This window comes from Tachypleus tridentatus, chromosome 6 (genome assembly GCF_004210375.1).
Source record: "Tachypleus tridentatus isolate NWPU-2018 chromosome 6, ASM421037v1, whole genome shotgun sequence".
NCBI classification, from domain to species: Eukaryota; Metazoa; Arthropoda; class Merostomata; order Xiphosura; family Limulidae; genus Tachypleus; species Tachypleus tridentatus.
In genome coordinates this window covers 55,205,103-55,224,549 of record NC_134830.1, presented here as the reverse complement: position 1 = coordinate 55,224,549, position 19,447 = coordinate 55,205,103, and the positions used below count along the sequence as shown (strand labels likewise).

The 19,447-nt window shown below is 35.8% G+C and overlaps 1 protein-coding gene across 1 annotated transcript in view; it reads left to right on the top strand.

Moving 5' to 3' along the window:
- The first annotated feature begins 4,037 nt into the window (after positions 1-4,037).
- The window catches only part of LOC143252556 (patched domain-containing protein 3-like), a 34,165-nt gene continuing 18,755 nt past the window's right edge, over positions 4,038-19,447 (top strand). The window contains exons 1-2 of the mRNA XM_076504890.1: positions 4,038-4,274; positions 4,872-5,884. Coding sequence (XP_076361005.1) covers positions 4,888-5,884 — 997 coding nt within the window. The 5' untranslated portion in view covers positions 4,038-4,274; positions 4,872-4,887. The remainder of the gene's footprint in view (positions 4,275-4,871; positions 5,885-19,447) is intronic.

Genomic DNA, 19,447 nt, shown 5'->3' with positions numbered 1-19,447 from the left:
TAAACTTGTTTACACATGTTCTGCAAGTAGCTATATAATACTCGTGTTAATCGTATGTCAAAATGTGGTAAATATGTGTTAATCCGTTTACTTAGATACAGGTTGTGTCAATGACTCGAAGACCTCGTGTCACTTTGATCCATTCTCTTGGGGAGATCGGGCAAACGCATAACAAAAGGTGGCAGAGATAGGTGCACAGATTGATAAAAGCTAAAAATTTTCTCCAGTAGTATCTGGATAGTAGCTATTAAACATATGAACTCCATTAAATAGATGTAATAGTAGTATCTGGATAGTAGCTATTAAACATATGAACTCCATTAAATAAACATCTTGTTCGTTTGTTTATTTGTGTTTGTTTTGACTTCGCAGTCTCTGTTAGGAATTATTTTCTGCAGTGGATTTTCTAAGCCAAACTACCTCGCTAAGCCTAAACTGGAACTGAAAATAAATAACACGGATTAAATAATTATTTCAAATAAATTTGCTTCTGTTTATCAGATTTCGTTATTTGTTGTTACTTTTTTCTAGTTTTCAATTATTCATGGTTTTCTGCATGCAGAATATTGAAATGTCGAACGCCAGGATCGACGTTTATGAATTTTCCCAATTAAATACGCGTTTACGTTTAGTGTCGGTGTAAAAAGTATTAATCATTATAAAAATGATTGATGGTGAAATATCTTTATACAATAGAAAGTCCTTAAACTCTTTTCTCTACCCAATTGGAAGTCCTTAAATTCCTTCCGCTATACAACAGAAAGTTCTTAAACGCTTTCCTTTACTCAACAGAGAGCTCCTAAACAAATTGAAAGTTTAACAACTAAATTATGTTTAAAGATTAAAATAATAAAGTTATCATCTTAATATTGATTAACAGAATTTGTCTCACAAACCTGAGTTAATATTAGTAAGTTTGGCTTTGTCGTTAGTGATGAACTATAAAAGTAGAATTATTATACAATGTGTTAAGCCTGATTTAGTAGCAAAAAGAAGCATTTTGTTTGAATTTAACATTAATGACCGCACAAGTTATACGTATACCAATATTTAAAAATACGATTGGAACAAAAAAATCCTACTGTCAAGCGTGAGAATATTTAAAATTACGAATAAAAGGTATACTTTAATATTATTAATAAACTGACTGAAGAACTATAGTTTTACTATGATAAATAAATGTGACTTTCAACTAATTGACTGAGGTACTTTACCTGCCATTAAACAAACATTTGAAACTTTCACTCATTGACAGAGGTACTCTTACTGTCATTAACAAACATTTGAAATTTTTGCTGATTCAATAAATTACTCTTATTGCTACATCTGAAGCCTTCAACTGATTTCTGACCGTTGTCCGAAACAACTAGTAACATGATAATTTTTCAATTTAGGATATTATATAATCTTTAAGTGACTCACTTTCTTTAGTTTTGACTTTCATGTTTCAATACTTTTTTGTAGGCTACGTATATATCGATTCCTACTTGTTTCTACAAAATTTACAATTTTATATTATATTTCTTGATTTTTCCTTTTAATTATCTATTTTTTTGTACGCCAGCAATACTAAGCGTAGGGAGAGAGTATACCCGATTCAATTTTTTTACTCATTTCTACCAATCTAGCCTCATATCTAATTATATAGCGAAAGTAGAACATCCTTAGTTTCATACATATGTGTGTGTGTATATATATATATATACTCTAGTATCCTTTTGAACATAAGAACGGAATTATTGGAAACATAGATGGAAGAGTTCTTTGAAATATTAAAATTTTCATTCACTTCATGAACACGTATTTAATTATTAAGGCGGCTGTATAAGTACAGTAAGTTTTAGTTTTGCTTATCCAATACTGTGAAATTGTTATTGTTAACATTCAGACATTTTAAAGGTGGTTTCAAAAGGACGATTTTTATGGCCACCATTTTGCTTCATCACGATCTTTACTACCATGTTCTACCGCACTTAATGACATATGTACAAAGTTTTCTTGGTTTAATGTACCAGTTAGAGAATTTTTCTTAAATCTTACTGTTTATTGAAGTGAAAAGTTCCTTTGTAAGTGAACAAAAATTAAAATCGGGTAAGTTTTGAGCCTTCAGTTTACTTGGCAAATAATTAGTCAACCAAAATACCAATCCAGGTGTTCATATTGTAATTCAGTTTATTGGCTCGAAATCTGTAAACAAACGTGATGATTTTGTTAATGTTTTGTTTATTTCTTTGTTTGAATCCACATTCACAGGATTAAGTTTTAGTTTGTCTCTAATATTTTCGGATTTTGCAATATAACAAAAATTGGTATTAAAAAGATGACCCATTTCTTACATCATCACAAAAAGGTTTGTCTGTTCGTTATAGATTTCGTGGTGGCTTTCCCTAATTTAACAGTGAAAGACTAGAGGGAAGGCAGCTAGTCATCACCACCCACCGTCACCTCTTAGGCTATTCATTTACCAACGAATAGTGGGATTGGCCGTAACCCCATGTTTCCACGGCTGAATCATTAAAAGTAACCCGAAAGAAGTTAATTGTCATCAGAAAATGTTTTCTGCTGTAAATATATCCATGGAAGTTAGCAGAAGTTTTTTGTTTTTTTTTCCAAGAGGGAAAGAAAGTAATTAGTGTAGAATTGTGAAATAAACAAAAATGCACATACATATGCCGAATAAATAAAGAAAAAATATTTTCTCACTTTCCAGGGGTAGGAGGACAAAGACACGATGGACCCATGCAAACACTCATGAACTGTACATAACTTCAATGTTACGAATAGCGATACAATTAGATGGGTTAATTTGCATATACGACTTAAGTTGAACATACGGTGTTATTAAAAATTTAATATATTGCCCAAGCAATTAAGTTTTAGGCCCTGTATGTCCAGGCGGTTAGGGCATTCAAATCGTAATCTGAGTGTCGCGGGTTCGCCACACCAAACACGCTCACCCTTTCAGTTCTGGAGACGTTATAATGTGACAGTCGATCGCACTATTCGTTGGTAAAAGAGTAGCCCAAGAGTTACGAGTGGGTGGTGAGGAATAGCTGCTTTCCCTTTAGTATTATTACACTGACTGCTAAATTAGGGACGACTAGCGCAGATAGCCCTCGTGTGGCTGTGCACAAAATTCAAAACAAATCAAACCAAAATTTATTATTTTATACCACAAGTTAAATTGAGTCAAACCGTTCTGTCAAACCCTGCGAAGAAACGTGCACAGTATGAAAACGCGTTTACTGTTTTGGGAAAATTTCTGATCATCAGACAGTAAGTGTAGAAAATCTGTGTAAATTAGTGAACATTCGTCAAGCTTGTGGTCAAGGACTTGGCTTATGATTTATGTTACTGTAAAGTGAAGATCTGGGCCATAACATGGTTTGACCTTGATAAATTCCTAGATCAACCAACCAGGGTTACATACAATATAGAAAAGTCTTTCTCTCGTAAACGTAAATATGCTAACCTCTAAGTGCATATATCACGAAACTAAGTGAAGCGTGTAACACACTTCCATTTCATTGCAAATTATTTTGGATGCTGTGATCACAGTTATATATATATATATATATATATATCCATAAATAGACATAAAAATCACGTACGGATGAGCAAACCAATAATTTTATAAGCATGAAGACGTGCCCATTAATCCTGCTAATCACAGATCTGGTCAAACGGGTATTATTAGTGTTATTTGTTCAGAAGCTATATCTGTTACACGTGCTGTGAAGAGACGGAATCAACTACACACTTTGAAATAAAATTCAGAATTGCACCTTTTTTTAAAAGGATTGTTTATTTCGTTAAAACGTTTCGAATAAAGTTAAACTAGAGTACATCGAAATAATCAATCCACTCAGTAGTGACTCTTTTCATTCCCACCTGAATCACAATATTCAGATGAAACATTAAGATGACCTGTTATTTTAAAGAAATAGTAGTTGTAGTTGTTAGAGCTCTCACAAGAGGGCAAGCTCAACAATAGGTGTTTTTGAAACTTAGAAACCACTACGTCACAAGTTGGGGAGAAATAACATCGAGAGCGTCTATTGGAGATTAGTGAGATATAAGGAAAGCGCTTTCACCCAGAAGGAGAACCTGCTGTCCCGAGCGCTAGCGAGGCGGTTCAACACTGTATCACACCAACTGGAGTCTCCTTTATTTAATATTCACTCATGCGTAGTTGATACCGAGCTGAAATAACACTGAGAAACGGAAAGAAGATACGGTTTTGATTCCAGCAACAAATCTGTAGTTGCAACAATGTAAGCATGTTTTTGTTATTTTGAGGGAAAACTCATAATTTCGTTTTCGTTACGCTTATGATCGACTATTTCGAGCCTTTATGGAACAACTGAAATATCATAGCTAACAAAAACTCTTTCAGTTGACGAAAAATTGTTGGTGTGTCTACAATTTCAAAGTTTTCATAGTTAAGATTCAAAGAAAGATAAAGTTCTAGCTAAATTAATATTCATCCAATTAAATCAGCTAAATCTGGCTTCGTCACTAAAAGGAAACAACGTTTTCTTTTCTCTTCTACTTCAGCTTTCATTTATAGATCTTTTAATACAAAGACAGGAAATTTGTGATGAACCCACTTTAACTGAAAATGTTTCTCAGGACGGCTGGTATGGGTATTAACATATTTATTAAAATGAAGTTGAGAACAACGTTTTGACCTTCTTAGGTCATCTTGAGATCAACCTCTGCTTTATTTTGATAAAAGTGTTAATACCAATATCAGCCATCATGAGATACAAAGACAGGAAATGGTTCGTATGAAAATTTCTTGTACCTTTCTTTGATGGTCTTACTAACTTCAGTGAGACAACGTTGTTTTTCTTTTATTCTACTCTTAGAAACAGCACTTTTATCATGAAGTACAACTGTGTGGATCGCCTGGTATCTTGGGCTTTTGGTCGACTGGGATACTACGTCGGTTCTTATCCTGGGTATTTCATTATTGTACCGTTTCTAGTAGGCCTTCTCTTAGCCACAGGCCTTCAAAGAATAGTATACGAAGACAACCCGGAATATTTATTCAGCCCTGTTGATGGACGATCACACACCGAAAGAAATATTATTGAAACCTTTTTCCCGATGAACACATCGAGAAAGTTCGATTTGGGCAGAATGACTCGAATTGGAAGACTCGGTCGAGTGATTATTGACGCTAAAGATGGAAGGACAGTTTTGCGTGAGTACATATTCAACGAGATGCAAAAGTTGGATACAATCATTCAAAACATAACGATCACCTGGGACGGAGGCATGTACAAGTATAAAGATTTGTGTGCTAGAACTAAACGGGGTTGTTTCCACAATGATATATTAGATTTTAAAGGAAGAATTCGAGACATTGAAAGTCGTAAGTACCTACTGGAATATCCAATCATGTTTAACCGAGCCACTCAAAAAATATATCACATGCTTGGTGCTCTTGGAGGAGTGACAGTGGATGAATTAGGTTTCGTCCAAAGCGCTTTAGCTTATAGCCTGATTTACCCGTTAGACGTAGACATCAAACATGGTATTGAAAGAGCACAACTCTGGGAGAACCAGTTTTTATTGACCATGAAAGACATTGAGATGGAAAACATTACAATTGGTTACTTTGTGTCAAATTCTTTGGAATCAGAATTAGAGAAAAACACCCAGAGTGTAATACCATTCTTTAGCATTACCATGATTATCATGTTGGGATTCTCGGTCGTCACGTGCATGATGTCAGACTGTGTGAGAAGTAAACCATGGCTTGGAATCCTAGGAAGTTTATCCACAATCATCGCAGTAGCTGGTGCCTTCGGATTGGTCGTCTATTGTGGAATGGTTTTCATTGGTATCAATTTGGCAGCTCCCTTCCTCATGCTTGGTAAGTCGCAATGTTTCATATTGGTTCTCGAATCCAAAGGGTTAACTTTAGATTATCTATATATAAGTAGCCCTTTTATTATACTTTAGTATTAGACTGATTATGTTATCTAACACCATACTCTTTTTATTCAGTCCATTACACCCCCCCCCCCTCAGTAGTACAGTGGTATGTCTGTAGACTTACATGCGGACAAAATGGCTTGTTAGTTGAACTAATAAAATCCAAATAAACCTGAATTGCATCATTTCCACCTTCCAAAGTGATTATTGTCAGTAATCTCACAATTTCAACCTTGAGGTTACTCATTCTTCAACAGACCAATGAAAAGACAAAAAAGATCCAAACTGTGGTGTCAAAAAACAATTATGATGGAAGGCGGTCATTTGCAGGCTTCTTATTCTGATCCCAAATGATGCAATTCTATATCTAATGCAAAAATTACACAAACGTAAAATTTATGATACAATCTCACCACGGTCACAATTAGCTTAGAACTAGTCATTCCGTAGGTCATTTTAGGATAGGAGTTGCAATATATGTCAAAGAAAGCTTAGATTAAGCTGTTCTGTAGGTCGTTTCAGGATAGGAGTTACAATGGAAGTTAAAGAAAGTTTAGAACTAGTCATTCCGTAGGTTATTTTAGGATATGTGTTTAAATGTGTGTCAAAGATAAGTACGTTTGGCGGACAGCACTTCTATTAAAACATTTAAAATTTGCTAAAGGCTGATGTAATGGTATTGTTAATCTGGAAAGTACAGAGTTAAACTTGTCTAATAAATGGAGTGAAATGTTTGAGACTTTCAGAAAATAATGATGACAAAATATTTTTTTGGCTGTTTGTCAACCTACAAAAATTGTCCGTTATCACATTGACTACACCAAAAACATCAACCCCTTTTCCTTCCATTTTGTAATTCAAGGTATGCTCATTATGGATTATTTGATTGAAACTGTCCTTTTAGAATCAACATATTTGTTATATTTGTCTCTTTAAGACAATATATTTACTGGTACCTGTCTTTTTTAAAACAGTATATTTACTGGTATCTGTCTTTTTTTAAAGACTATATTTACTGGTGTCTGTCTTCTCTTTAAGACAATATATTTACTGGTATCTGTGTTCTCTTTAAAACAATATATTTACTGGTATCTGTGTTCTCTTTAAAACAATATATTTGCTGGTATCTGTCTTCTTTTTAGGATGAGTATACTTGATGATATCTGTCTTCTTTAAGACCAGAATATTCTTTGTATCTACTGTGATAAGTGAAAATCATCTAATCCATTACAAGCAACGATATACTAGTGAAACCTGTACCAGAAAATCAGTTAACATGATCACTCAGAAACCAGCCCAAAAACAAAATATTGTTGCAAATTCCATAACCTAACTCAATATTTTTATGTGGTTTAAATATCATTTACTTTTACTATGTAAATTTACTCAGAATGTATGTGACATCTAAACATTTAGGGCAGTAGAGTTAACTTGTTCAATTTTGTATGCATTTATGCATCAAACATTTTTAGTGTGATAAACTATTACATGAATTTCCTAATGTTCCTAAGTGTATGTTACGCAATTAATAACTACTGATTGGTTTCATTGACAGTGACGTATGAGCTTCTAAAATACTAGTCATGCTTAAGTGTGAGGACAATATATTGATACACGGGGTTAGAATTTCTTTTCTATAAAGCTCCTTTCTCGTGGGCCCGATATGACGAGGTGGTTAAGGCACTCGACTCGTAATCTAAGGGTCGCTGGTTCGAATCTCCGTAACACCAAATATGCTGGCCCTTTCAGCCGTGGGGGTGTTATAATTTGACGGTCAATCCCTATATTCGTTGGTAAAAGAGTATCCCAAGAGCTGGCGATGAGTGGTTGTGACTAACTGCCTTCCTTCTAGTCTTACACTGCAAAATTAGGGACGGCTAGCGCAGATAACCCTCGTGTAGCTTTGCGCGAAATTTAAAAATAAACAAACAAACAAATAGGTTCCTCTCTGCAGACACAGCAGATGGCCTGACATAGCTTTTGCTGTAAAACACATCCACCCATAGACCTTCTTTGATAGGTAGTATTCTAGGCGAGTGACCAAAGTAGCCAGTCCAAAGAATATATTATTTACCTCTGTTAATTGGTTGATAAGACTTATGGATTCGTCATGTGATGTACAGTTTATTTGTTTCGTCCCGTTATAACAATGTTCAAATAATTTCGTCGAGTATAAGCGAGGTCTACAAATTTAACATCTTGTGTATACTACATATGCAACCTGTTCTAAAACTAAATGTCCTAAATGCGTTGTATAACCTGTCTTTCAGCAACACTATATGTCTTTAACATAAGCAAGTACGCCTATACCAGTATAATATCTAAATTATGTTAACAATCACACTGACATGATTTAGGTTTTGGAGACAACAGGATTTGAAAAGAGAAACCGTACACTAACGACTATATATCAAAATTAATATACTAATGATAATATACTTTATTTGTAAAGTGTATTATTCTCAACTATTCTTAATTTGTTGTACAAAGCGTTCTGCGGTAACATTTTTGCGTCGCAAACATTTTACGTTTAAAATATCAGACTCTGATGAGTATTATCACAGTGTTGTTCTTGTATATACTCCAACAATTCTATAACCACGTCGCTGACACTCCCACGCTTTTCTAATGACACAAAAAGAAAGAGATAGAAATGAATGCACTCTGTGAACTTTGGGCGCGTTCGCTCTACACCTGCCCATTTAGCATGTTTAAACTTAAGTAAGTAAGTGCACACTTGTTGAAACTGTACTCTGATTTTTAATTAAATAAAAAGTGCACTAAATCGAGCTTTTCTTGTTAATTATTATATCCACCACCAGATAGAGCTTTGGAGAGAATCAGAGCTCTTTAACAGATTAAATGAGTCAAAATCGAGTTCCTTCGCAACATTATTTGGACCAGAAGAAAAAGTCCTTTTCTGACGCTTGTTTGGTTTAAACGTGTAGTCATTTCAGTTTTGGTGAGTCATTTAATTTTGTGACATGTTTTCAATTTAGTAATATAGTCGTTTCAGGTTTGGGTGAAAAAATAATAATTTTTATGACATGTTTTAAATCTAGAGATGTAGTCCTTCCGGCTTTGGTGAAAAAAATACTTTTATGGTATGTTTGTAATTTAGATGTGTGGTCCTTTCAGGTTTTGGTAAATAAATTAATTTAATGACGTTGTTTTTTTAATTTAGATGTGCAGATCTTTTAGGTTTTTATTACTCCTTCCTTTCTGACAAAGATCTACTGACTGTTTTACTTGACTCCTTCCTTTCTGACAAAGATCTTCTGACTGTTTTACTTGACTCCTTCCTTTCTGACAAAGATGTACTGACTGTTTTACTTGACTCCTTTCTTTCTGACAAAGAGCTACTGACTGTTTTACTTGACTCCTTCCTTTCTGACAAAGATCTTCTGACTGTTTTACTTGACTCCTTTCTTTCTGACAAAGATCTACTGACTGTTTTACTTGACTTCTTCCTTTCTAACAAAGATCTACTTACTGTTTTACTTGACTTCTTCCTTTCTAACAAAGATCTACTTACTGTTTTACTTGACTTCTTCCTTTCTAACAAAGATCTACTGACTGTTTTACTTGACTTCTTCCTTTCTAACAAAGATCTACTTACTGTTTTACTTGACTCCTTCCTTTCTGACAAAGATATTCTGACTGTTTTACTTCCTCCTTCCTTTCTGACAAAGATGAACTGATTGTTTTACTTAATTTCTTCCTTTCTGACAAAGATGTACTGACTGTTTTACTTGACTCTTTCCTTTCTGACAAAGACCAACTGATTGTTTCACTTGACTCCTTCCTTTATGACAAAGACCAACTGACTGGTTTTAACTGACTCTTGCTTCATCAGAGGAAACTGCCGTCTCTTACTCGTAGGCTCCAGAGAAATCAATCAAAATTAATATATGGCAATACCCATAGCCGTGAGTCAATGTAAAAAGCGTGAAAGGAAATATCTTATCTACTATTTATTGCTGTTAACATTTTAGATAAATACAATTAAGATTAACATTAACTAAATGTTAACTGATATTTTTTGTAATCCATCAAACAGAAAGAGCTTAGGACAGTTGCAATGATTTACCAGAACGAGTAACATTTCTCATCTATAAAGAAAGAAATAACCCAATTAAAGCTCAACCAATTAACATGTTTATCATATTCACTCTAGTTTAGTCGAGCTACAACTATCCGCCATTTTTATTTTCCCTCTTCCGGCAAATATATTATTTTTCTGGTAAGACTTGGTAGGTGCCAGGTAGAGATGGCTTGGAACTGATAGATTAGAGAACAGACAACTCATCGCCAACACTTGGTTACTTTTGGCTGGCCTACACATGGCCTCAAAGTATGGAATGCGTTTTTGTATTAAAGAATCCTGAGACTCACAGTATGGGCACAAGAGATATTGAAACAGTAATCTGGAAGAAAAAAAAGTACTTAAACATTTAAATACGATTGTTTGGATCAGAGCTTTTTACATTACCGTTAACTTATAAGATTATTATCCACCAGTGTACTAGCCGTACTATTTTATTACAAGTTACACCTTTTACACTAATTTAAATTAGTTTTAGAAGAGGTTACAACGTTTCGATCACTGGTGCGATCATTAAGTTTTTACAGTGAAGAACGTTTTAGTATTTGAGTCAACATTTAAAATACAGCAATGTATTTAAGTTCTAGAACTGGTTATTTAATTATGTAAATATCAATCCGCCTGGCCTTTACAGATTATTCATTTATAAATAAAAAACAATATAAATATGAAAAAGCTATGGAATATTTTACGCAAAATATTTGCATTAGTTTAGGAATGTGTGGGTAATTGACGATCAAAGATATATGGAGATGAACCTGGGAATTCTTAATTGTGGAATTATTTGATTCTATTAATAAAGCTTCTCTGATTTTAATTCCATTTATACCATGCTCATATTTTAGTTCTGTTTAGGAATACAGAAATACTGTTCGTTTTTGCTTACATGATCGTGGACTTGTGAATGAGGTTTTTGGTATTCGTTTAACATATCTTCAAGTTATGTCCTGTTTCACCTACGTAAAAGATTGGACATCTATTACACTGTATTTTGTAAATGTTTTCTGGTGTAGTAGTTTCATTATACAACTTTCTTAACATGTTATTAATTTTCATACCAGGGGTTAAAACAAATGTAGGTGTTATGTCAAAGTTATATTTATGTGCTACTGCTAGTCACTTTGAATTCGAATCCCCGTCGCACCAAACCTGCTCTTCTTTTCAGCCGTCGGAGCATTATAACGTAATGGTAAATCCCACTATTCGTTGGTAAAAGAGTAGCTCAAGAGTTGGCGGTGGGTGGTGATGATTAGCTGCCTTCCATCTAGTCTTCCACTGCAAAATGTGGGACGACTAGCGGAGATAACCTTCGTGTAGCTTTGCGCAAAATGCGAAACAAATTAAATCAAACTCACCTGAGTTCCTTTTCCACATTTCCACATAATTATTTCCGCTATTTGTTCACGCGACTTCGAGACGTAAAGACACGAGACAGACAGACGAAAAACTTCTTGATATACAAAATTATTAAAACGTTCTTCGATTGTTCCATAACTTTGAATGAAATTCATTTTATTTTTTGAACACTTAAAAATACAATTTTCTTTGCACTTCCGAACAGACACTGCTGTGGTTACACACACTGTAAGAGCCTGATATGACCTAGTAAGGATCTCGTATTGAAATATGTAGCTCGCCGGTTTGAATCTCCGTCACCGAACATGATCCTTTTGTTAGCTGTGGGAGAATTGTAATGTGACAGTCAATCCTACTAATCGTTGGTAAAAGAATAGCTCAAGAGTTGGCAGTGGGTGGTGATGATTAGCTGCCTTCCATCTAATCTTCCACTGTTAAATTTGAGACGACTAGCGGAGATAGCCCAAACAAACCAAACCTAATACTTTTGCTGTGTGAGAAGCAGAAATTCAATAGAGGAGGAAATTTTTGGAATCCCCATACGTTTATGAGTATTAGGAAATCATTTAATATTATTGTTTAATAGTATTCATTCCTGTTTGTTTGATTTAATATTGAACCCCAAGGTGCAACGAAATTTCAAATATTAGTGAATTTGGTAAGGTTGGTAACACCACCATCCTTCCGTTTACACGTTAGACTTGTTTGCTTTAGAGCAAACTCGCACTGAACTATTTGATGTGCCCACCACGGAGAATTGATCCCCGGATGTTAGCATTGTAGGTCCACGACATTATCGCTATTCCATTGTTTGACGGTTAAGATTGTTTTCTGTTTTGCACTTTTGAACCGCCTGCTTCGTGTAACAGCACTATGCCTCAGATTAACAACACTAAAAACCGGGTTTCGATACTTATAGTGGATAGAGCACAGATAAATCACCGTGTAGCCTTGTGCTTAATTACAAACAAAGAAATTAACAAGAATTTTTGGCATATTAATTACATCATCAAGTCACTTAATAAGTATTTGTTATGATCTTGGTCTGAGGATCTCCAACGCTCTTAATTTGGTACAATAATAACTTAAGAGCCTAAGGAAGTCGTATCTAACAACACTCACGTTTGTATAAAGCATGTACATGATGACTAGTTGTTGCCTTACCAGAACATGTGAAATCAAGTTTTAACTGTGGTTCGCCCACCTGTTGTGGTTCATCATGTACACATCTCGCTGCTACGTAATTCGAAGTTAAAAACTTTTTTTTTTTAAGAACGACTTCTTTCAACAATCGAAAATGCGTGATTACGAGATTTTTAACAATATTTAAAGGATGACGAAACAACCTGTTTCCAACACTATTTGTTGAAATGTGTATCTAATTGTTGACACGTAATCAGAATATTCATATTATACAGCTTGTCTTTTGTTTGTACAAGCACAACAACAGTAAGTGCTTGCTGGAACTGTTTGTTTTAAAATTTTCGTGTGACGCTACACAAGGGCTACCTGCCTATACTGAGTATGAGTTTAGAGTTTAGACTGATCAATTAGAAGTTAGGGGTAGCTAGTCAACAGCACCTATCGCAAATTATTGGGATACTTTTTATTTCAAAGAACAACGGGTCTTAACGATCATTCTAATAGCGCACCTATAGTCTCAAAGTATTATGCGCGCCTTTGAGGCAACAGGGATCAAATAGTGAATCCTCGGATTTACAGTCCGTGTCCGTTAAGAGCTTTGTCACACCCGGCTATAGAGCAACTGTTAAAGTCACACAGTCATCTCTGCTGCCCTTCTTACTAATAACCTTGCAACAAGATTCACTGTCATATCAATACATCATCGCGTCAGTTATTAAATATTTTGTTATATGGAAGATCCTCAACTCGCTCGATTTGGCACAATAATAGACTAGGGAGGTGTCTATATTATTACAACACTTCCTGCCCAAACAGCACTGCTATTAACAAAAAGTTTGATACCTTTACACAAGAAATCAAGTTTGGACTATAGTGGTTGTTTCTCTGCGCCTCTCCCTGGTACGTAACTTAAAAATTACACACTGAAAAAAGAAATTAAAAAGAAGGAATTCCCTCGATACTGGAAAGTGCCCCACACTGATACCAAGGATAGATACAGAGGGGGATGGGGGATGCATCCCCTCACTGGCCATACCAAAATTGTGTAGGTTAATGGGATATCAGAAATATAAAGTACTGATCGTCTCAATTAGTATATTTTTGATTACGTAGACCACTGAGTAGGATTTCCTCAGGAACAAGGAGCTACTGTCTCATCATCACTAAATTGACGTCAGACCTAGTGACTTTATAGTATTGGCCAGATCAACCCACTAGGCCGTCACTTACTCTCAGAAATGTTTTGGAATAAATGAGAGTACATGATCATATGTACTGTGGTGTTAAAGAGTTCATGTTAATATGTTGTGTGCGTGATTCGATATACTGCTATAGGCCTAAGTGCTGTACGTTTATTTGTAACATGTTATTTAGGAATATATGAAAGTTCATTGTCACATGCACTGTGTTGTGTGATTCAGTATAGTGCTGTACGATTACTTGTAACTTGATATTTTAGAATAAAATCAATAAATGAGAGTTCATAGTCATATGTGTTTCTTTTCTTTGTTTCTAAATTAATTCCATGTAATTTACATTGCAGTAACAAAGAAAAGATTACTTGGGGTCAGGTTTAAGTCACTGTTACTTAGTCGATCATACCCCCCACCAAAAAATCCTGTATCCATCCCTGACTAACGCAAAGGTATATTTGTGGACTTAAAGGCTAAAAACCGGTTTTGCATACCTGTGATGGGCAATGCACAGATAGCCCGTTATGTAGCTTTGTGCTTAACTCCAAACAAAGGAGAAACTAATTAATTAAACATACATGTTGAGGAGATTTAGTTACGTAATTTATTAATTATTTATATTTTTATAATACGTATATAAATTTGTCAACAGCTTTGCGTCAGGTGTTTGTTTTTAATTTCGTGCAAAGCTACATGAGGGCTATCTGCACTAGCCGTCCCTAATTTAGCAGTGTAAGACGAGAGGGAAGGCAGCTAGTCATCACCACCCACCGTAAACTCTTGGGCTACTCTTTTACTAACGAATAGTGGGATTGACCGTGATATTATAACGCCCCCACGGCTGAAAAAGCGAGCAATGTTGTGACGGAGATTCGAACCCGCGATCCTCAGATTACAAGTTGAGTACCTTAACCACCTGGCCATGCCGGGCCTACGCGTCAGGTGTACAATGACCTTTTATTAAATTTTAACAAAATTAGACAAAAACGGAATTCTGTTTCGTACTTATAGTAGAATATGGATATATTAATATTCTAGTGTTACTGGTCGTATGAAACGCAGCGTGTATCTTTTTAAAAAGAAAGTCATTATATAGAAAAATATTGAAATAAATTTTTAAAACTTTTATCATCTGATTGTTTTCTATGTAACTCAATTATCGCATAAATATATGATCGAAACATCCAAAAGAGACATGTTATTAGTTCACTCAAAGGTTTTGTTGGAAGCTTCAGTGGTGTATCTTAAACGTTGTACGTGGTCGCGTTTAGAGACGAGACGTTCTGCAGAAATATTCTGTTACCTCACAAACGCTACCGGATTAACTCATAGACCGCCTAGGGCCCCGGCCATACAGGAGTCATGGCAGTTACGTTATGGTTTGTGAAATTAGCAGAATAGAGGCAAGAGTGAGTTCTCATTATAACTAAATATCACCTGTGCCTAGGGCGCCACTATACCTTTATCCTGTCCTACCCACAAATAGTTGTTTCAAAACAGAACCTTGTTTCTAACTTCTACACCTGTGATGTAGAGAAATAACATACTGTTGAATAGAATATGCTTACAAACACGTGGAAAACGCAGTAATAACAGTTTTAACGCCGTTGGTTTAGATGCCGCGTGTGTTCGCGAACCAAAAAGGTTAGTTTTTTGTTCAGCAAAAAGCTATTTAATGAGCCATTTGTGGTCTGCCAACTTCAGGTATCAAAACTCGAATTTTAGTGCCTTAAGCTTGCAGAGGTATCACTGAGCCACTGGGTGGAGGCAAACAAAAGATCCTTTACAAAGCCAACAAAAATAATATTACAGTATTGTATAATACAATACTGTGTCAAGTATAAATCGAGAGATATTCTTTAAATTTCTGAATTTCTGTTAACGTTGTATAATGTGTCAAGTGTGAACCGAGAGATGTTTTTAAAGATTGTGAATTTTTGTTGAGATTGTATAATTTTGCGTCAAGTGTGAACCGGGAGATGTTCATAAAGGTTCCATGTTTTTGCTAACATTGTATAATGTGTCAAGTGTGAACCGAGAGATGTTCTTAAATATTCTGAATTTTTGTCGACGTTCTATAATTTTGTGTCAAAGTGAACCGGGAGATGTTCATAAAAGTTCTGAGTTTTTGTTGATGTTCTTTTTTAAAAACATTTTCAAAATAAGACAGACCAAAGTTTCCTTCGTATTATGAAATGAACATTTTCATCATAGTCTGAAACTTAAAAGTTGAAACTTCATAAAGAAAACTAAGCAAATTACATTTTTTTATATTCTTTATGGACATGTTTCCGAATTTTCTGCTTAACAATGAAACAATCAAACAAGCGTACGTACTTTCATTCATGATCTCCCTGTGATAATAGGTTAACACTGGAGTCTGTAAACAAATAAAGCATTATATAATTTTAAAAAATGTTTAGGAAAGTGTCTCTAATACTTTTGAATCACTGAGACAATTGTTTGTTTTGGAATTAGACAATTGTTTGTTTTGGAATTTCGCACAAAGCTACTCGAGGGGTATCTGTGCTAGCCGTCCCTAATTTAGCAGTGTAAGACAAGAGGGAAGGCAGCTAGTCATCACCACCCACCGCCAACTTTTACCAACGAATAGTGGGTTTGACCGTCACATTATAACGCCCCCACGGCTGGGAGGGCGAGCATGTCTCGGATTACGAGTCGCGCGCCTTACGCGCTTGGCCATGCCGGGCCCACTGAAACAAACAAACTAAAAGTACGTATGTTAACTCATGATTCCACTGTGGCAGAAGTTGAAACTAGCGAAACCTACAGCACAAATGAGACACAGTTAACATAGTCCAGTTGTTTCTTTGATACTAAACTCTAGAAATTTTTCAAATTTCAGTGAATGGTCATAGCACAAAAGCGTAGCCCAGGAGGGGGTTAGCCTCCCCATAGACCCCAACTTTTTAGACAAGTTCAGTTGCCACCTTGTAAAGTTTCATAAAGATCCGTGATTTAATGGCAGATAATTTCACACACAACAAATGGTCAAATGCAAATTTCTGATTGAACACTCTTCTAATACAGCAAATTTTGTCAGAATTAGAGAAATATAATCGAATAGCTATGAAAGGCTCAAACGCTTGTTCGTTCTTGCCAGGACATCTATAACACAGTTTGGTTCAACTTTAATATCACGGTAAATGTAAAATGAGGCCAGGCCATTCAATCGATCTTCAGTGGTGGTATTTCTCAAATACGTTTTGAGTTTTCTGAGAATTGAAAACGAACGCTCCACTGAGCTCGTTGACACAGGCAGCGTGACAAATACTTTCAACAGTCTAGAAATGACTGGGAACATTTCTGCATTGCACATTGCATATGCATCTATGACATTTTTTGGTCTGTTGTTCGCAAGTGATTTTTACCAAACCATAAGTTCACCTGCTGCAGCTAGTGAAGTGCTGTCAATGTCAGCATTGTATATATTGACCAACTCTTTAATTTGGTCACATAGTCGTGCTGTAGGTTCTGACTGTTCTGTGGTAGATCCTGATGGTAGTAGACACATGAAGTTTGCAAGGAGAGTTTTGTGACTGAACAGACGGTCACATATTTGTGAAAGAAAGTGATCAACAAATGGTACAAATACAACAATACGAAAGTACTCCTCAGGGCTAGTGATTTTTGGGTTACCACGGTACATCTGTCTTTCAGCCTGCCTTGGCATTATGATGTCAGTTTGAAGCTCAGTACACAGAGTTTGAGCCTCACAGAAAATGTTGTTAAATTCATTCACAATATTATTTCTGATTGAAATTCCACTATTTCTGCGTGATGCATTGCAGCACCTAAATTAATGTTCTGTTGCTGCAGTAAGTTGCACAGAGGTAAACTGAAGGAAAACAATTTAGCAATGGTAAGTAGAGTGATGATGAATTCTGGCTGTGTTATAGAACACAATTGATTGGCTTGCGTGGCAGAATCTCTGTCTTGCCAACTTGATATGGTCTCAAGGGCATCTGCAACTGCATGGATTAATTCTAGAAAGACAATGACTGAGTCATGCCTCTCAACCCACCGGGTGGGGCAGAGACCTTTCAAACTTTTTTTTTCGATTCAGATGCTTTATTCTCCACCGAAAGAGCCAAAATGTACTTTCGTTTGGGTGTATTGAGAAAGTTTTCAATGCTAGAAATTACTCCCATGCATTTTCGCACAGGAACTTCTTTATAGGCATTAGAAATTGCCAAGTTTAGGAAATAGGCACTGCAGTGTACATAGGGTACAAGTGGGAATTTATCAGTTATGTGTCTCTGGACACCATTGAATTTCCCACTCATAGAGGTAGCACCGTCGTACCCTTGTCCTCGCAGGTAAGCCATGTCAATACCATATTTTGTCAAATTGGTTATGATAGCATCAGCCAAGTTTCTGCCTGCCACATCATAAACAGGTATATATTGCAAAAAATCTTCTCTCATTGCAACAGAGTTGTCATTGACATACAAATATGTAACACATAGTGAAAACTATTCAATGTCTGAAATATCTGTTGTTTCATCAGCTGATATTGAGAAACACTTTGCAGCATTAACCCTGTTGACCAAAGCATCAAGAACATGAGTATTACAGGCATCGATGGTTTCATTTTGAATATGAGGACTCAGATACGTAGCATTCCTCTTTGTACTCTTAAGGCTTGCTAAAAGCTTGACATAACCCTTTGCCCTGTAGTGCAAAATTGCCCGAAAATTCCCATCATTATTGATGGGCTCCTCATCAGTTTCATCAACAAACATTGGACCAGAATTATATTTTTCCCTCAAAGCTAAACCTTGTCTCCCACACAGCAATACAGTATCAATAATAGGCATTAAATATTGCCGGTTCTGTTCAATTTCTTGCTTGTAAGTTGCATCAAGCTGCAAGTGCACAGATGAACTTGTGTTTACGACCTGTAGAAAATTGTTAGCTTTTTCTTTGCTGTCTTGGTGGTACTGTTTCTATTCATGTGCCTTGAAGTCTTCAACAGCCTTCTTACAGTTTGTGTATGGAAATTTCACTAGTTCTTCCAATTTCTGGCTTCCAACACCAGCATCATCAGGAGCAAAAATACAGCAGTGCTTGCAAAAAGCACCCTTTGCATGTTGACTGTAGAGTAGCCATCTCCACTGTGAAAGCTAACGATGCAGAGTGTTTGCATGATTTTTAATACAAAATTAATATAATGAGGAGTCGACTTGTTTACCAATGCTGACATCATCAGAAATGTAATTTCCAATGTCCCAGACTGGACCTGAGGTGGTAGTGGTAGCACTGGTAGAAGGCCACTGTGATGACTCTGACAATTCTGATTCAACCTGAGTGGCTGCAGCAGATTGATCAGGTTCAGCCTCATGAATGGGTTTAAAGAACCCATGCAGTGTCTTTTGCTTTTTCAGGCTTGACGTGAATGATTGTTTATCGCAACTTCTGTTTGTCAACGTCACACTCACAGTGCCATTGGCGCCATCTATAGTGAATGATTCACTATAGATAACGCCAATGGTACCAGGTTAGTGCCATGGTGCTGCCAGCCTGCCACGGTGCCACCCACTGTTTATTTGTGAAGCTAATTCTTGAAATCCAGGGAATCTGAACATATACTGTCTATGATATTTTAATACAGATTATAGACACTATACATATATTTTGTATTATCCTGAGTGACTCTATATTTTATATGTTGATGACAGGA